We start from the raw sequence: 12,421 nt of genomic DNA, 5'->3' as shown, positions 1-12,421 counted from the left end.
TTTATTTTGGCTGCTGCATTTTGTAGTTAATGTTGATACACTTATGTTGAGGTATTTTGATTTGAAACACATTTCAATGTATTTTTCCCAAGCCTGGTTATAAAGTAATACAAGAGTTGTGTGTGTTTTGTAGAAGCTTCTCAGAGTCTCTTGGCTGAAGTCTTTGTTTAAAGATGCAAATGAGTATTGAAGACTCAAGCCACACTGATGTCTCAATACACACAACTACATTCACTTATATAATAGTTATGTAAGTCTTTTACTATTAGACAGTGATATATTATCATTCGTTGAAAGAAACTATTTCTAAACTTCACAGTGAGATTTTATTTGTGTTAAGTTCGGTCAATACATTGACATGAGCTAACTACAGTATTAGCAATGTTTAGTTGTTTATTTATCACTGAACTTGTTCTTTATGTGAGTTTAGAGTGCTTTATTTCTCTTAAAGCACATGCAGCTCATTACTGGTTTCTGTGAGACTGTCGACACACTCTTAACAGGTCAATTATTTCTTTTGAAAAATGTCTATAGATTTTTGTTTTCTTTTCTTCGGTTTATAGTTGAACAGAACATGTGTGAGCAGCTCAGCTCTCTCTCTAAAGCCTCTTATTCACCTGGTAGGGTAACAAAGATGTTTTACCCTTTAATTATTATTTGTGTTTGTGCATACAAATATGCATAAACATTCACAAAAGCATATATAAGATACCCTGTGACAAAACCTTATCCTTTTAACACAGTAAAGCTATCACATACTGGCCATTTTTTGCTACTTTTGGCCTTATTGGATAATTGTTTGTACATTGATCACAAATGGATGAGAAACACTGTAACTTCAAACTCATTTGTGTGAATTCCAGGTGCTGTGAAATGTTATGTACAAGCTGCAGAGGTAATCAGGTGTGAGTAAAGTGCCATATATCTGATCCAGTTTTCCAGCATCTTTTTTGCTTCAAATTAAATTCTTTTACACTAAAATCATTATGAAATTGGTCTTTTGTTGCTAATAATTGCTTTATATTATCTGAAATATAACTAATTCTATTATATAGCTTTATCTCTTGATCAGGAGAAGAAGGGAAAATGCACTCACTCTGCATAGTGACATTCTGAAATCCAATTGAAACTAGCCTAATAGACAAAGGAATCAATGCAGTTGATTCAATGTGGGATAAAACAATATGATTAGACGTTGCTAAAAGCGAGCGATTGCTCCAAATAGCTCATGTTTTGATCTTCTATTGGTCTCATGCACTCACATAGTGCAATTTCAAGCTTTGGTCTTACCTTTCTGAAATCCACTGTTAAATCTGTCATGCAGCTATATATTTATAATTAGAAAATAATTACATCACAAGTAAAATTATTGTATGGGCAGTTTATACAGGGTAATTCAATGACAAGAGTTCACTTTCATATCTACACAATGCATAACTTTTAATGTGATTAACCTGCTCCACCTACACCAATTACAGCATTTCTCAGACTTCTTTTTCACCATGGTGTAATTATAGAAATGGACATCACATAAAACAACAACTGCACTTACTCCTGTAACTTGTTTTCAACAATGAAATTTAAATACTTGTGTTACATATTCATTTAAATAAACGACCATCATCATGTGCAGTTATCTCTATTAATAGCTGTCTAATAGGCCAGACCATTAACTGAATAGGACCGTTTTACATATAAGAAACCTGTTAACAGGTATAGCTGTTCATGCCAATACCAACTTGATAGCCTAAAGCATATTACATGAACAGGGCTTATTGATACATTTCTCCCTCGTTTTTCACTTGACGCTTGCTCTCTCTCTCTCTCTCTCTCTCTCTCTCTCTCTCTCTCTCTCTCTCTGTGTGTGTGTGTGTGCGCATGCGTGCAGGTGTGTCGAGTCGAGCGAGTGTGAGAAGCGTGCTGTGAGTGAGTTGTTTCAAAATCTTTTCTCTCTTTATTGCTTTTTTTCTCTATCAGCAGTCGTTCTGGTTTCAGTTTTATTGCGTTTTTGTTGGTGAAAGCGGCGGCTGCCGGCATAGCTGGTCAGCATGGCTGCTGGAGAGCAGTTTAGCTTTCAGAGACTAACGCGTAGACATGCAATTAAACTTTCTCCACCTGAGGGGACTTCCATAGAAGACTGCGTTTTAGCCGTTGGTGAGATTGTCGGCTATGAAAGTGTTAAGTCTGCTTCCAGAATGAATAATGCGGTCGTTATTTTTCTGGATGAGATAGAAAAAGTAAACCGTTTGCTTGAGAGTGGAATTGTAATCAGAGACACATATACACCTGTGTTGTCTCTGTCAAGTCCTGCTAAAAAGGTCATCATTTCAAATGCGCCACCGTTTTTGAAAAATGAGCTTTTGGAAAAAGAGCTGGGGAGATATGGAAAGTTAGTTTCACCGATAAAAATGATTCCCATTAGTTGCAAATCTCCTCAGCTTAAACATATAGTATCGTTCAGGAGGCAGGTCCAAATGATTTTAAAAAACAACGATGAAGAGTTGAACTTAGTTTTTAAGTTCAAGGTTGACGACTTTGATTATACTGTACATGTCACTACGGAAGTAATGAAGTGTTTTGGATGCGGCGTAGTGGGGCATGTTATACGCTCTTGCCCTAATGGAAGGAGCGCAACTCGTGCGGCCGAAATGCCGGTCGCTATAATAGGTGTGAGAGAAATGCCGGCCGCTAAAATGGATGTAAGAGAAATGCCAGTTGCGATAGCGGATGAGGGAGAAATGTCAGCCGCTATAGTGGATAATATAAATGATTTGCAGGATGCTGCAGTAATTAACGAGGCTGAAATGTCCCCCGCTATAATGGATGATGCGGATGAATTACCGGCCGCAACAGTTGATAATACAGCTGGTGCTTCGAGCGAACTGCGAGAGAATTTAGAGGCAGATTATTCTGATCGAGAAGATGATGAAATGGAACAAAGTGAGCAGCAAGTACATCATAGGATTGATAAATTTCTAAATGTTGAACTTACAGCGACAAGAATAGCGGAGTCAGTTTTATTTGACGAGGATGACGTATTGATGGATGATGAGTTATCCAAAGGGTCAAATAAAAGAAAAAGCCCAGAAAATAAGTCAAAAACTGAGCAAATTACAAAAGTGTCAAAAATGCAATCAATGGTTTGTTTGTCACAGTCTCAGGAAAGCGTAAGCACACAGGAAGGTGAAAGTGAATGTGGAGGTGCACAAATGGAACTAGAAGGTGGTTACCCTTTTAATAGAATTCAGACCTTTTTGCAAAAAACAAAGGGAATGAGGTCTGTTAAAGTTGATGAGTTTTTTCCAGATTTGAAGCTGTTCCTCGGCTCAGTTAGGTTTTTCATGAAAAACACAGACCATACTCAAACTTTCACTGATCAGGAAATATTCCGTCTCAGGAAGTTGGTGGCTAAAGTCAAAGCCCAAATAGCAAGTGATGGCTAAGTGTTTTTTGTTAAGTTTTTTCCTTTTTTGTTGCATTTATTTTGTTGTTTTGTTTAAATGGAATTTTATTTTTATTATGGGTGAAGTAAAGCTGGGCTCATTAAATATTAATGGTGCCAGAGAAGATGTTAAGAGATTTGCTTTATTTAATTTATTTAAAATGAAGAAGTTAAATGTTATTTTTGTTCAAGAAACGCATAGTACAGTTGAGATTGAAACAAATTGGAAAAAGGAATGGGATGGACAAGTGTATCTTAGTCATAAAAATAATAACAGTGGAGGTGTTGGTATTCTCTTTTCTAAAGATTTTTCACCTATTTCATGTGTTACTGAAGAAATAGTTAAAGGCCGGTTGTTAAAAATACAAGCTGTTTTTGAAAATGTAAAGATGAATTTTATTAATATATATGCTCCAAATTTATGCACTGAAAGAATTATATTTTTGAATATTTTAAGTACAGTATTAAGTAAATGCAGTGAAGATGAATTAATGTTTCTGGGTGGTGATTTTAATTGCACTGCAAATGCAGCTCTTGATAGAAATCATCCAGAACCGCATGGAGCAAGTATGAAAAACCTTGTAAAATTAATTGAAACAAATGATTTATGTGATACCTGGAGATTTTTTCATTCCACCCAACGTCAATATACCTGGACTCACACGAAGGATAATAGTTTATCTCTAGCAAGACTTGATAGATTTTATTGTTTTAATTATCAAACAAACATTCTTAGGGGTTGTTCAATACATCCAGTTGGTGTATCTGATCATTCTCTAGTTCAGGTTTCCTTTTTTGTTAAAAGAGTAAAATGTAACAGTGCTTATTGGCACTTTAATGTGTCTTTACTTTCTGATAAAGTTTTTATTGAAGCTTTTAAATATTTTTGGAGTGGTTATACAGAAACAAAAACAGAATATAATTCATTACAGCAGTGGTGGGATATAGGAAAAGGAAAAATAAAGCAGTTATGTTTTCAATATACTCTGAATGTCACAAAAGACATGACTAAGTCCATAAAAGCTTTGGAAAATGAAATTGAACAATTTCAACAATTGGCAAACCAAACTAAAGATAGAGAACATTTTAACAATCTAAAAAAAAAGAAGTTAGCTCTATCTAGTTTTTTAGGGTTTTTCTACTCGGGGTGCTTTAGTCCGATCACGTTTTCAGAACATTGTTAAAATGGATGCTCCATCTCACTTTTTCTTTGGTCTTGAACGAAAGAATGGTCAAAAAAGGCTGATACATTCATTACGGGATAGCAATGGGCAGCTGTTGAAAGAACCTGGAGAAATTCGAAAATGTGCAGTTGGTTTTTATGAGAAACTCTTTAAAAATGAACTTCAGGAGAACACTGAAATGGCTGAATCTTTTTATAGAGAGTTACCTAGAGTTCCTGAAGAATCTATAGTGGAATTGAGTGCAAAGATCTCTGCTGAGGAGCTCTATTCTGAATTGCAGAGCCTAGAATTAAGCAAGGCTCCGGGTATTAACGGACTTCCTGTTGATTTTTACAAGGCTTTTTGGTGGTGCTTAGTGAGGATCTACTGCTGGTTCTTAGGGATAGTCTAAGTAAAGGGCTGTTACCTTTGAGCTGTAGAAGAGCTATTCTCACTCTTCTCCCCAGGAAAGGGGATTTACAGGAAATTAAAAACTGGAGACCAGTTGCTTTGCTCTGTACTGATTATAAAATCTTGTCCAAGGTGTTGGCTTTTAGGCTAATAAAAGTAATGGAGTCTATTATTCACGTGGATTAGAGGTATTGCATTCCAAATAGATTAATTTCTAATATTTTCTTAATTCGTGACTTTGTAGATCTTTCTAGATCATTAGGTTGTGAAAATGCTTTAATATCTTTAGACCAAGAAAAAGCTTTTGATAGAGTCGAGCACCAATATTTGTGGCAAACGCTTGATGCTTTTGGTTTTAGCTCTACATTCATTAATATGATTCGAGTCTTGTACAGTGACATTGAGTGTACATTGAAGATCAACGGTGGTTTAGGCGCTCCTTTTAAAGTTCAGAGGGGTATAAGACAAGGATGTTCACTTTCTGGTATGTTGTACTCTTTGGCAATAGAGATGTGGTAGAGCGGTGGTGGCAGCGAACGGTCATGATGGCGATCACAGTGTGGATCCTGTGGAGAACGCATCGGTTTCAGTGGAGGTGGAAGCGCAAAATGCAAAAGATGTTGAAGACGAGGAAGCCGAAGGTGAGCCAAGCGATAACCAAAATTTGGAAGTTGTTTTGGGGGATGTTCGGGAGGTTGACGGTGGGCAAAATGAAACAGACGTGGAGAGAACAGTATTTAAGGTGCCATTAAAAAGGAAAAAGTCAGACAATGTGCATGGTTTTCGGCAAGTGAAAAAAGTTAATCTGGAAGATGAACTTGAGTCAGAGAGTGACAGCGAGCTCTCTGATTCAAGCCTTACACTGTCTCAGAGTGAGTTTTCTAGTCGTAATTATGGAGTAGATGACATCAAACTATTTCTAAGGTCAACGAAGAATAAGAGGGGCGTCTTAGTAAATGAATACTTTCCAGATGTTGAGCAGTTTGTGGATAAAGTTAAAGGTTTTATGGCTGAAGGTTGTTTTTCAAACAAAGAAGTGTAAAACATAGATGTTATTTTTATTCAGGAAACACACAGTGACATTAAGAATGAAGTTGATTGGATGCAAGAATGGGATGGGAATGCTGTTTTTAGTCATAACACCACAATCAGTGGTGGAGTGGGAATTTTATTTACAAAAAATTTTTGTCCAGTATCTTTTCAAGTAGAGGAGATTGTGAAAGGAAGATTTTTGAAAATAAGAGCAATCTTTGAAAAATACATTCTCATTTTTATATGTGTTTACGCTCCAACATCACCAATTGAAAGATTAGTGTTTTTAGATACGCTCAATACTGTGCTACAAAAGTGCAATACTGAAGAATATTTGTTTTTAGGGGGAGACTTCAATTGTACAGAAAGTCATATTGACAGGAACCATATTGAACCTCATATGCCTTCACGTGAACGTCTCATTAAATGTATTAATATGAATGATTTATGTGATATTTGGAGGCATTTCCATGAAGGACAGAGACAGTATACATGGGCTCATGCTCGTGAAAATTTTCTTTCTCTTGCGAGTGTAACCGGTGTTTGACTCTCTGCGTTGTGTACGATAAAGAAACAGGCCGCTGGTACTGTTGCTGATGGTGGGTTTATTGACACTCAAAAGTCAGGCCAGAGCAGCCTGGATGGATCAGAAAACAGCACAATGAGATATGATTTCGCTTGTAAATTTCCCCACCTCTCCTCAGCGCGCTCAATGCGGACTCAGCAAACATAACAATTACATCATACTCTGGGTAAACATCACGAAAGTGTACAAAAATGAAAATAAATAAAAATAACAAATGATTACAGTTCCATACATTGTGATGTCAATTAATCTTTCTCTATCTAACTTCATATTAGCAATTAATGCAATTTAGAAACAAATGCAAACTCAAATAAGAACAAATGTGCATCAAAAATACCTGGATGGATCAGAAAACAGCACAATGAGATATGATTTTGCTTGTAAATTTCCCCACCTAACAAATAAATTGCAGTTAGATGATCAGTCGAAATCACGGTGTTTTGCATACATACTTATACACACACACACTCAATCAACTGTGCTCAGTAAAAACTATTAATTTCATCCATCCACGCAAAGAAAAAATACTTCCTAGTTAATATAGAACACTCTTACAAACAATACCATTGCATATTAAAAGCTTATTTAAAACATCCAACAACTTTTAGAACGATTTTCCTAGGAGCACCAATAACTGCTCACCTCTCCTCAGCGCGCTCAATGCGGACTGAGGACACAGCGCGGCAACCGGAAGTGGCGTAGCGTGGTAACCGGAAGTGACATAGCGCGCCAAACAAATATAAAACTTCTTTCATTAAACAACACAAATAAAGTAAAAACTAAATTCGAACATATTTCTAAACAAACTGATGTAAAACAAATGCACAAAAATTAAAAGGAGGGACTATTAGTGAAATACATTAAATTAATACTCTTATTAACACCCGTCACACGAGATTGGATCGTTTTTATAGTTTTAAACATCAGTTGAGCATTTTTAAAAGCTGCATCATTTCTCCAGTCAGTTTCTCTGATCACCATATGGTTTTATGTTCCTTCTTATTAAATGAAGTTAAGCCTTGCAGTGCATATTGGCACTTCAACACCAATCTACTATGCAATAAGGATTTTAAGGAAGTTTTTACGTTTTTTGGGGAAGATTTTAGAAAAACAAAGGATTCATTTCGAGATTTAAATCAATGGTGGGATTTTGGGAAGGTCCAAATCAAACAACTGTGTCAACAGTACACTCGTAATGTCACCAAAGAGTTAAATAGTTCCATGAAAGCCTTGGAGACAGAGATAATCAATTTGCAGATTCTGGCTGATTCAACAAACAATCATAATTGTATAGAAACAATTTCAAATAGAAAAACTCAGTTGGCAGACCTACTGGGGTTGAAAACACAAGGGGCTTTAATTCGTTCACGTTTTTTAAGAATTGAACAAATGGATGCACCATCTAAATATTTTTTTAATCTTGAAAAAAAAAAATGGCCAAAAACGTATTTTACATGCGTTACGCTCTGAGATAGCGGAAATTTTAATTAGACCTGAAGAAATACGTAATAGAGCAAACAGTTTTTATGAAAATTTGTATAAGAATGAGTTGGATGCAGAGTGGGACTCAGAGAGTGCTTTTTTCAGAGGTTTGAATCAAATGACTGAGGAGGCAAATGATGAGATCTCTGGTGTTTTAAGAATGGAAGAGTTGTATAAAGCATTACAAAAAATGGAATCTGGCAAAGTACCAGGAATTGACGGTCTTCCAGGTGATTTTTATAAATTTTTTTGGACCGAGGTGGGTGATGACCTCTTGCAGGTGCTTAATGACAGTTTAGCATCAGGCAGGCTTCCATTGAGTAGTCGTAGAGCGGTCATCACACTCCTTCCCAAAAAAGGAGACCTTTTAGAAATGAAAAATTGGCGCCCTGTCTCACTTTCATGTGCTGACTATAAATTGTTATCAAAAGTGTTAGCTAACAGGTTAACTAAAGTAATAGATTTAGTGGTGCATCCAGATCAGACTTATTGTGTCCCCGGGAGGTCAATTTTTGATAATATTACCCTTATGCGGGATATTTTTGATGTCTCCAAGTTGCTTAATATAAAAATTGGTCTTATATCGTTAGATCATGAAAAAGCTTTTGATAGGGTTGAGCACCCTTATTTGTGGAGAACATTAGAAGCTTTTGGTATTTGTCAAGATTTTATTGATAAAGTAAAAGTACTTTATGGTGATGTTGAAAGTGTGCTGAAAATAAACGGTGGCTTATGCGCTCCTTTTAAGGTCTGTAGGGGTATAAGACAAGGTTGCTCATTATCTGGAATGTTGTATTCACTTGCCATTGAACCTTTGTTACAACAATTAAGAAAAAAAGTTTGTGGGTTGAATTTACCTGGATGTAAAAATAATGTCACACTTTCTGCCTATGCTGATGATGTAGTGGTTTTTGTTGACAAGCAGAATGATGTGCAAGTTTTAATGGAAGTCTTAAAGGAATTTAAAAGTTTGTCATCAGCAAAAATTAACTGGAATAAAAGTGAAGCAATTTTAATTGGTAATTGGTTAAAAGATAGGCCAAACCTTCCTGAGGGCTTGATCTGGGGAACAAGTGGTTTTAAATATTTAGGAGTGTATTTGGGTGATGAAAGTTTCACTCAGAAAAACTGGGAAGGGGTTGTGGATAATATAAAGGGTAGACTTAATAAATGGAAATGGTTAATACCCAAAATGTCGTATAAAGGAAGGGTTTTAATAGTGAATAATTTAGCAGCTTCCAGTCTCTGGCATAGGCTGGCCTGTTTAGATCCTGCTTCACAATTATTAACAGAACTCCAAGGCCTTTTGGTCAATTTTTTTTGGGATAACTTGCATTGGGTCTCACAGACACACACACACACAAACACACACACTCTCTCTCTCACTCTCACAGACACACAAACACACTCTCTCTCTCTCTCTCTCTCTCTCTCTCACACACACACACGCACACACACACACACACACACACACACACACACACACTGCTCCTGCAGAGGATTGTGGGTAAATCTCTCGTCAGTCTTCAGCTCAGTTTCACTGATGATCCAGGATAAAGCCCAAACCCAGGGCAGAGCGGCTCAGTGAATGTGGTCTGGACTGAGTGGATGAGGCTCATTGTGTCTCTATAGATGTTGTAGAAGATCAGAGTTCCTGCACTGTGATCCACAAACACTCCTATTCTCCTGCTGAGCCGCTTCACTGGGAGACGAGTCTCTGTGTTATTGTGTCTGAATGAGAAACTGGAGGAAAAGCAGAGCAAACCCCAGGACTGAGCATTAGATCCAAACCAACACTCAGCACCTCCTCCCTTCCTCCTGATGCTCTTATATGACACTGATATACACACAGCATCTCCACTCCAGTCAGTCTCCCAGTAACAGCGTCCACACACACTCTCTCTGCACAACACCTGAGGATGACCATCAAATCTGTCTGGATGATTAGGATACGGCTGATTCTTTAACACACACTTCACCTCTCTGTTCTCCTCAGACAGAATGAGCCAAGTGTGTGCTGTGTTTGGATCCAGTGTGAGGAAACAGACATCTGAACACAAGAACACACACATTTATAACCACAGCTGTGTGTGTGTGTAGTCCTACATTTGTGCTGTCCTGCTGTAATCCTTGTGTGTGTGTGTGTGTGTGTGTGTGTGTGTGTGTGTGTGTGTGTGTGTAGTCCTACATTTGCGTGGTCCTGCTGGTATCCTCGTGTGAGTGTGTGTGTGTGTGTGTGTGTAGTCCTACATTTGTGCAGTCCTGCTGTAATCCTTGTGTGTGTGTGTGTGTGTGTGTGTGTGTGTGTGTTTAGTCCTACATTTGCCTGGTCCTGCTGTAATCCTCGTGTGTGTGTGTGTGTGCATGCGTGCGTGCGTGCGTGTGTGTGTAGTCCTACATTTGCGTGGTCCTGCTGTAATCCTCGTGTGTGTGTGTGTGTGAGAGTGTGTGTGTGTGCGTGTGTGTGTGTAGTCCTACATTTGTGCGGTCCTGCTGTAATCCTCGCGTCTCCTCCATGATCCAGACTGTAAACACACACAGATGGAGAGAATGAGCTGTTTAGTTTCCCCCTCAGCTAATAAGCTAAAGCTAGCACTGAGCTGCTCAGCTACACGCTCCAAACTCTTCAGCTAAAACACACAACACTTGTTGGTTCCAGCCGGGATGCACAATGAATCTAACACAGTGCGTTCTTTTCCTCTGCTGTTGGTGAAGCGAGCGCAGATACTGCTCATGTTGATGGAGACACCCTGCTGCAACATTCATTTATTACAGTGATCACACTTAGCTTTGCCATCGTTCTTCAGCACATGCAGCCTTTGAGCACATGTTGCAGTCCATCTCTAAACTATGTTCAGATTATTAAAGCTGCTCGCCAGCGCCCAAGTTCCTGACAGATTAGCAAGTGAAAAATACACATGTGTGCACAGAGAAGAGGAATCCAGATGTTGATTTTAGAACAAGAGTCTGAACATTAATCTAAGTGTCTGATTCCAGAATCTGAATCCATCTTCAATCCCCAACCCTATTCCTGACCTGATATTGGAGGATTCTTCAGCACAAATGGAGGAAGAAGTTTCTCTGCTCTGTTCAAATGCTGAAACTGTACAGTGTGTCCCGCTTAATGTCACAACTGAGCCAAAACACTCCAACATTTACAGAGGAGATTCATTTCACACTCAATGATTTGCTCTTCATAGACATGACTGGAATACTCTACAAGCTGTATCTTCTGTCTGTCCTCACCCCATAACCCTCACAGAAAACTGAAGATCAGAAAAGAGCTTTCTAGTGTCTTTTTAAAGCCATTCAGTGGAAAAGCACAAGGCCAGTGATGCTCCACATACTTGAGTTTGTCCAGTGTGTAGTTTGGATCCTCCAGTTGTTCAGAGAGCAGCTTGACTCCTGAATCTCCTGGATGATTGTAGCTCAGATCCAGCTCTCTCAGGTGTGAGGGGTTTGAAGTCAGAGCTGAAGACAGAAACCACAGCCTTCCTCTGTCACCATACAGCCAGACAATCTACAAACACAGCAATAGTCCACATCACACAGTTGGACAATCACACATCTCTTTGTCTTGTAAAGATGCTGACTGCTGTTTCTGCTCATGTCAACAGCAGTGATGAACACACACACATCCTGATTAGCTCTCTTTATTGATCAAGCCCTGAGATCTCAAAATTATTATTAATGGTGCGCTGTTGTTGCTAGAAAAATGATGCTATATTAACGCAAGTATCCTCAGCTGTATCCCATCTAGACTTCACCCTCTCCTGCAGCACGGTGAAGGCTAGATTAGATACAGCTGAGGATACTCACATCAATATAGCATAATTTTTGTGACACTGTACAACAAATAATACTTGTACATTACCGTGAGGGTTGGGTTTAGGGTTGCTGTAAGGTTAGTTGCTAATAAAATACAATAATGAGTAATTTAATAAATAATATAAATACTTTTCATTAACTTTCGATCGCAGCTGTATCCCTTAAAGCAACAATCAAAGGAGAAATCCGAGCTGCTGGATTTACTACATGTTTATTTATAATTTTCTTCTAAAACACATGAAGGTAAGTAACTGTTTTTCTAGGAAAGGAATAGAGAAAATATTCTAGCAGCATAAACAGTGTGCATCTTACATGAATAAAGCACATCGTCCAGTTATATTGACATATAAGTATTATTGCAGGTGTATTTTACAAGCCTTAAATGGTATGTTTTGCTTGTAGTTGTGTGTATTTGAATGTCTGAAAGCTAATTTGTTTGAAAGCACAGATCAATTGTGAGCACGCACAGCACACCTC

At 38.0% G+C, this 12,421-nt stretch overlaps 1 protein-coding gene across 1 annotated transcript in view; it reads right to left on the bottom strand.

The window, feature by feature from the left end:
* Positions 1 to 6,633: 6,633 nt before the first annotated feature.
* LOC130222028 (NLR family CARD domain-containing protein 3-like) overlaps positions 6,634 to 12,421 on the bottom strand; it is a 503,712-nt gene continuing 497,924 nt past the window's right edge. The window contains 4 exon segments of the mRNA XM_056454641.1: positions 6,634 to 10,166; positions 10,595 to 10,641; positions 11,464 to 11,596; positions 11,599 to 11,636. Coding sequence (XP_056310616.1) covers positions 9,643 to 10,166; positions 10,595 to 10,641; positions 11,464 to 11,596; positions 11,599 to 11,636 — 742 coding nt within the window. The 3' untranslated portion in view covers positions 6,634 to 9,642.

Source organism: Danio aesculapii, chromosome 4 (genome assembly GCF_903798145.1).
Source record: "Danio aesculapii chromosome 4, fDanAes4.1, whole genome shotgun sequence".
NCBI classification, from domain to species: Eukaryota; Metazoa; Chordata; class Actinopteri; order Cypriniformes; family Danionidae; genus Danio; species Danio aesculapii.
The sequence above is the reverse complement of the archived record's forward strand: the minus strand, read 5'-3'. Positions and strand labels throughout refer to the sequence as shown.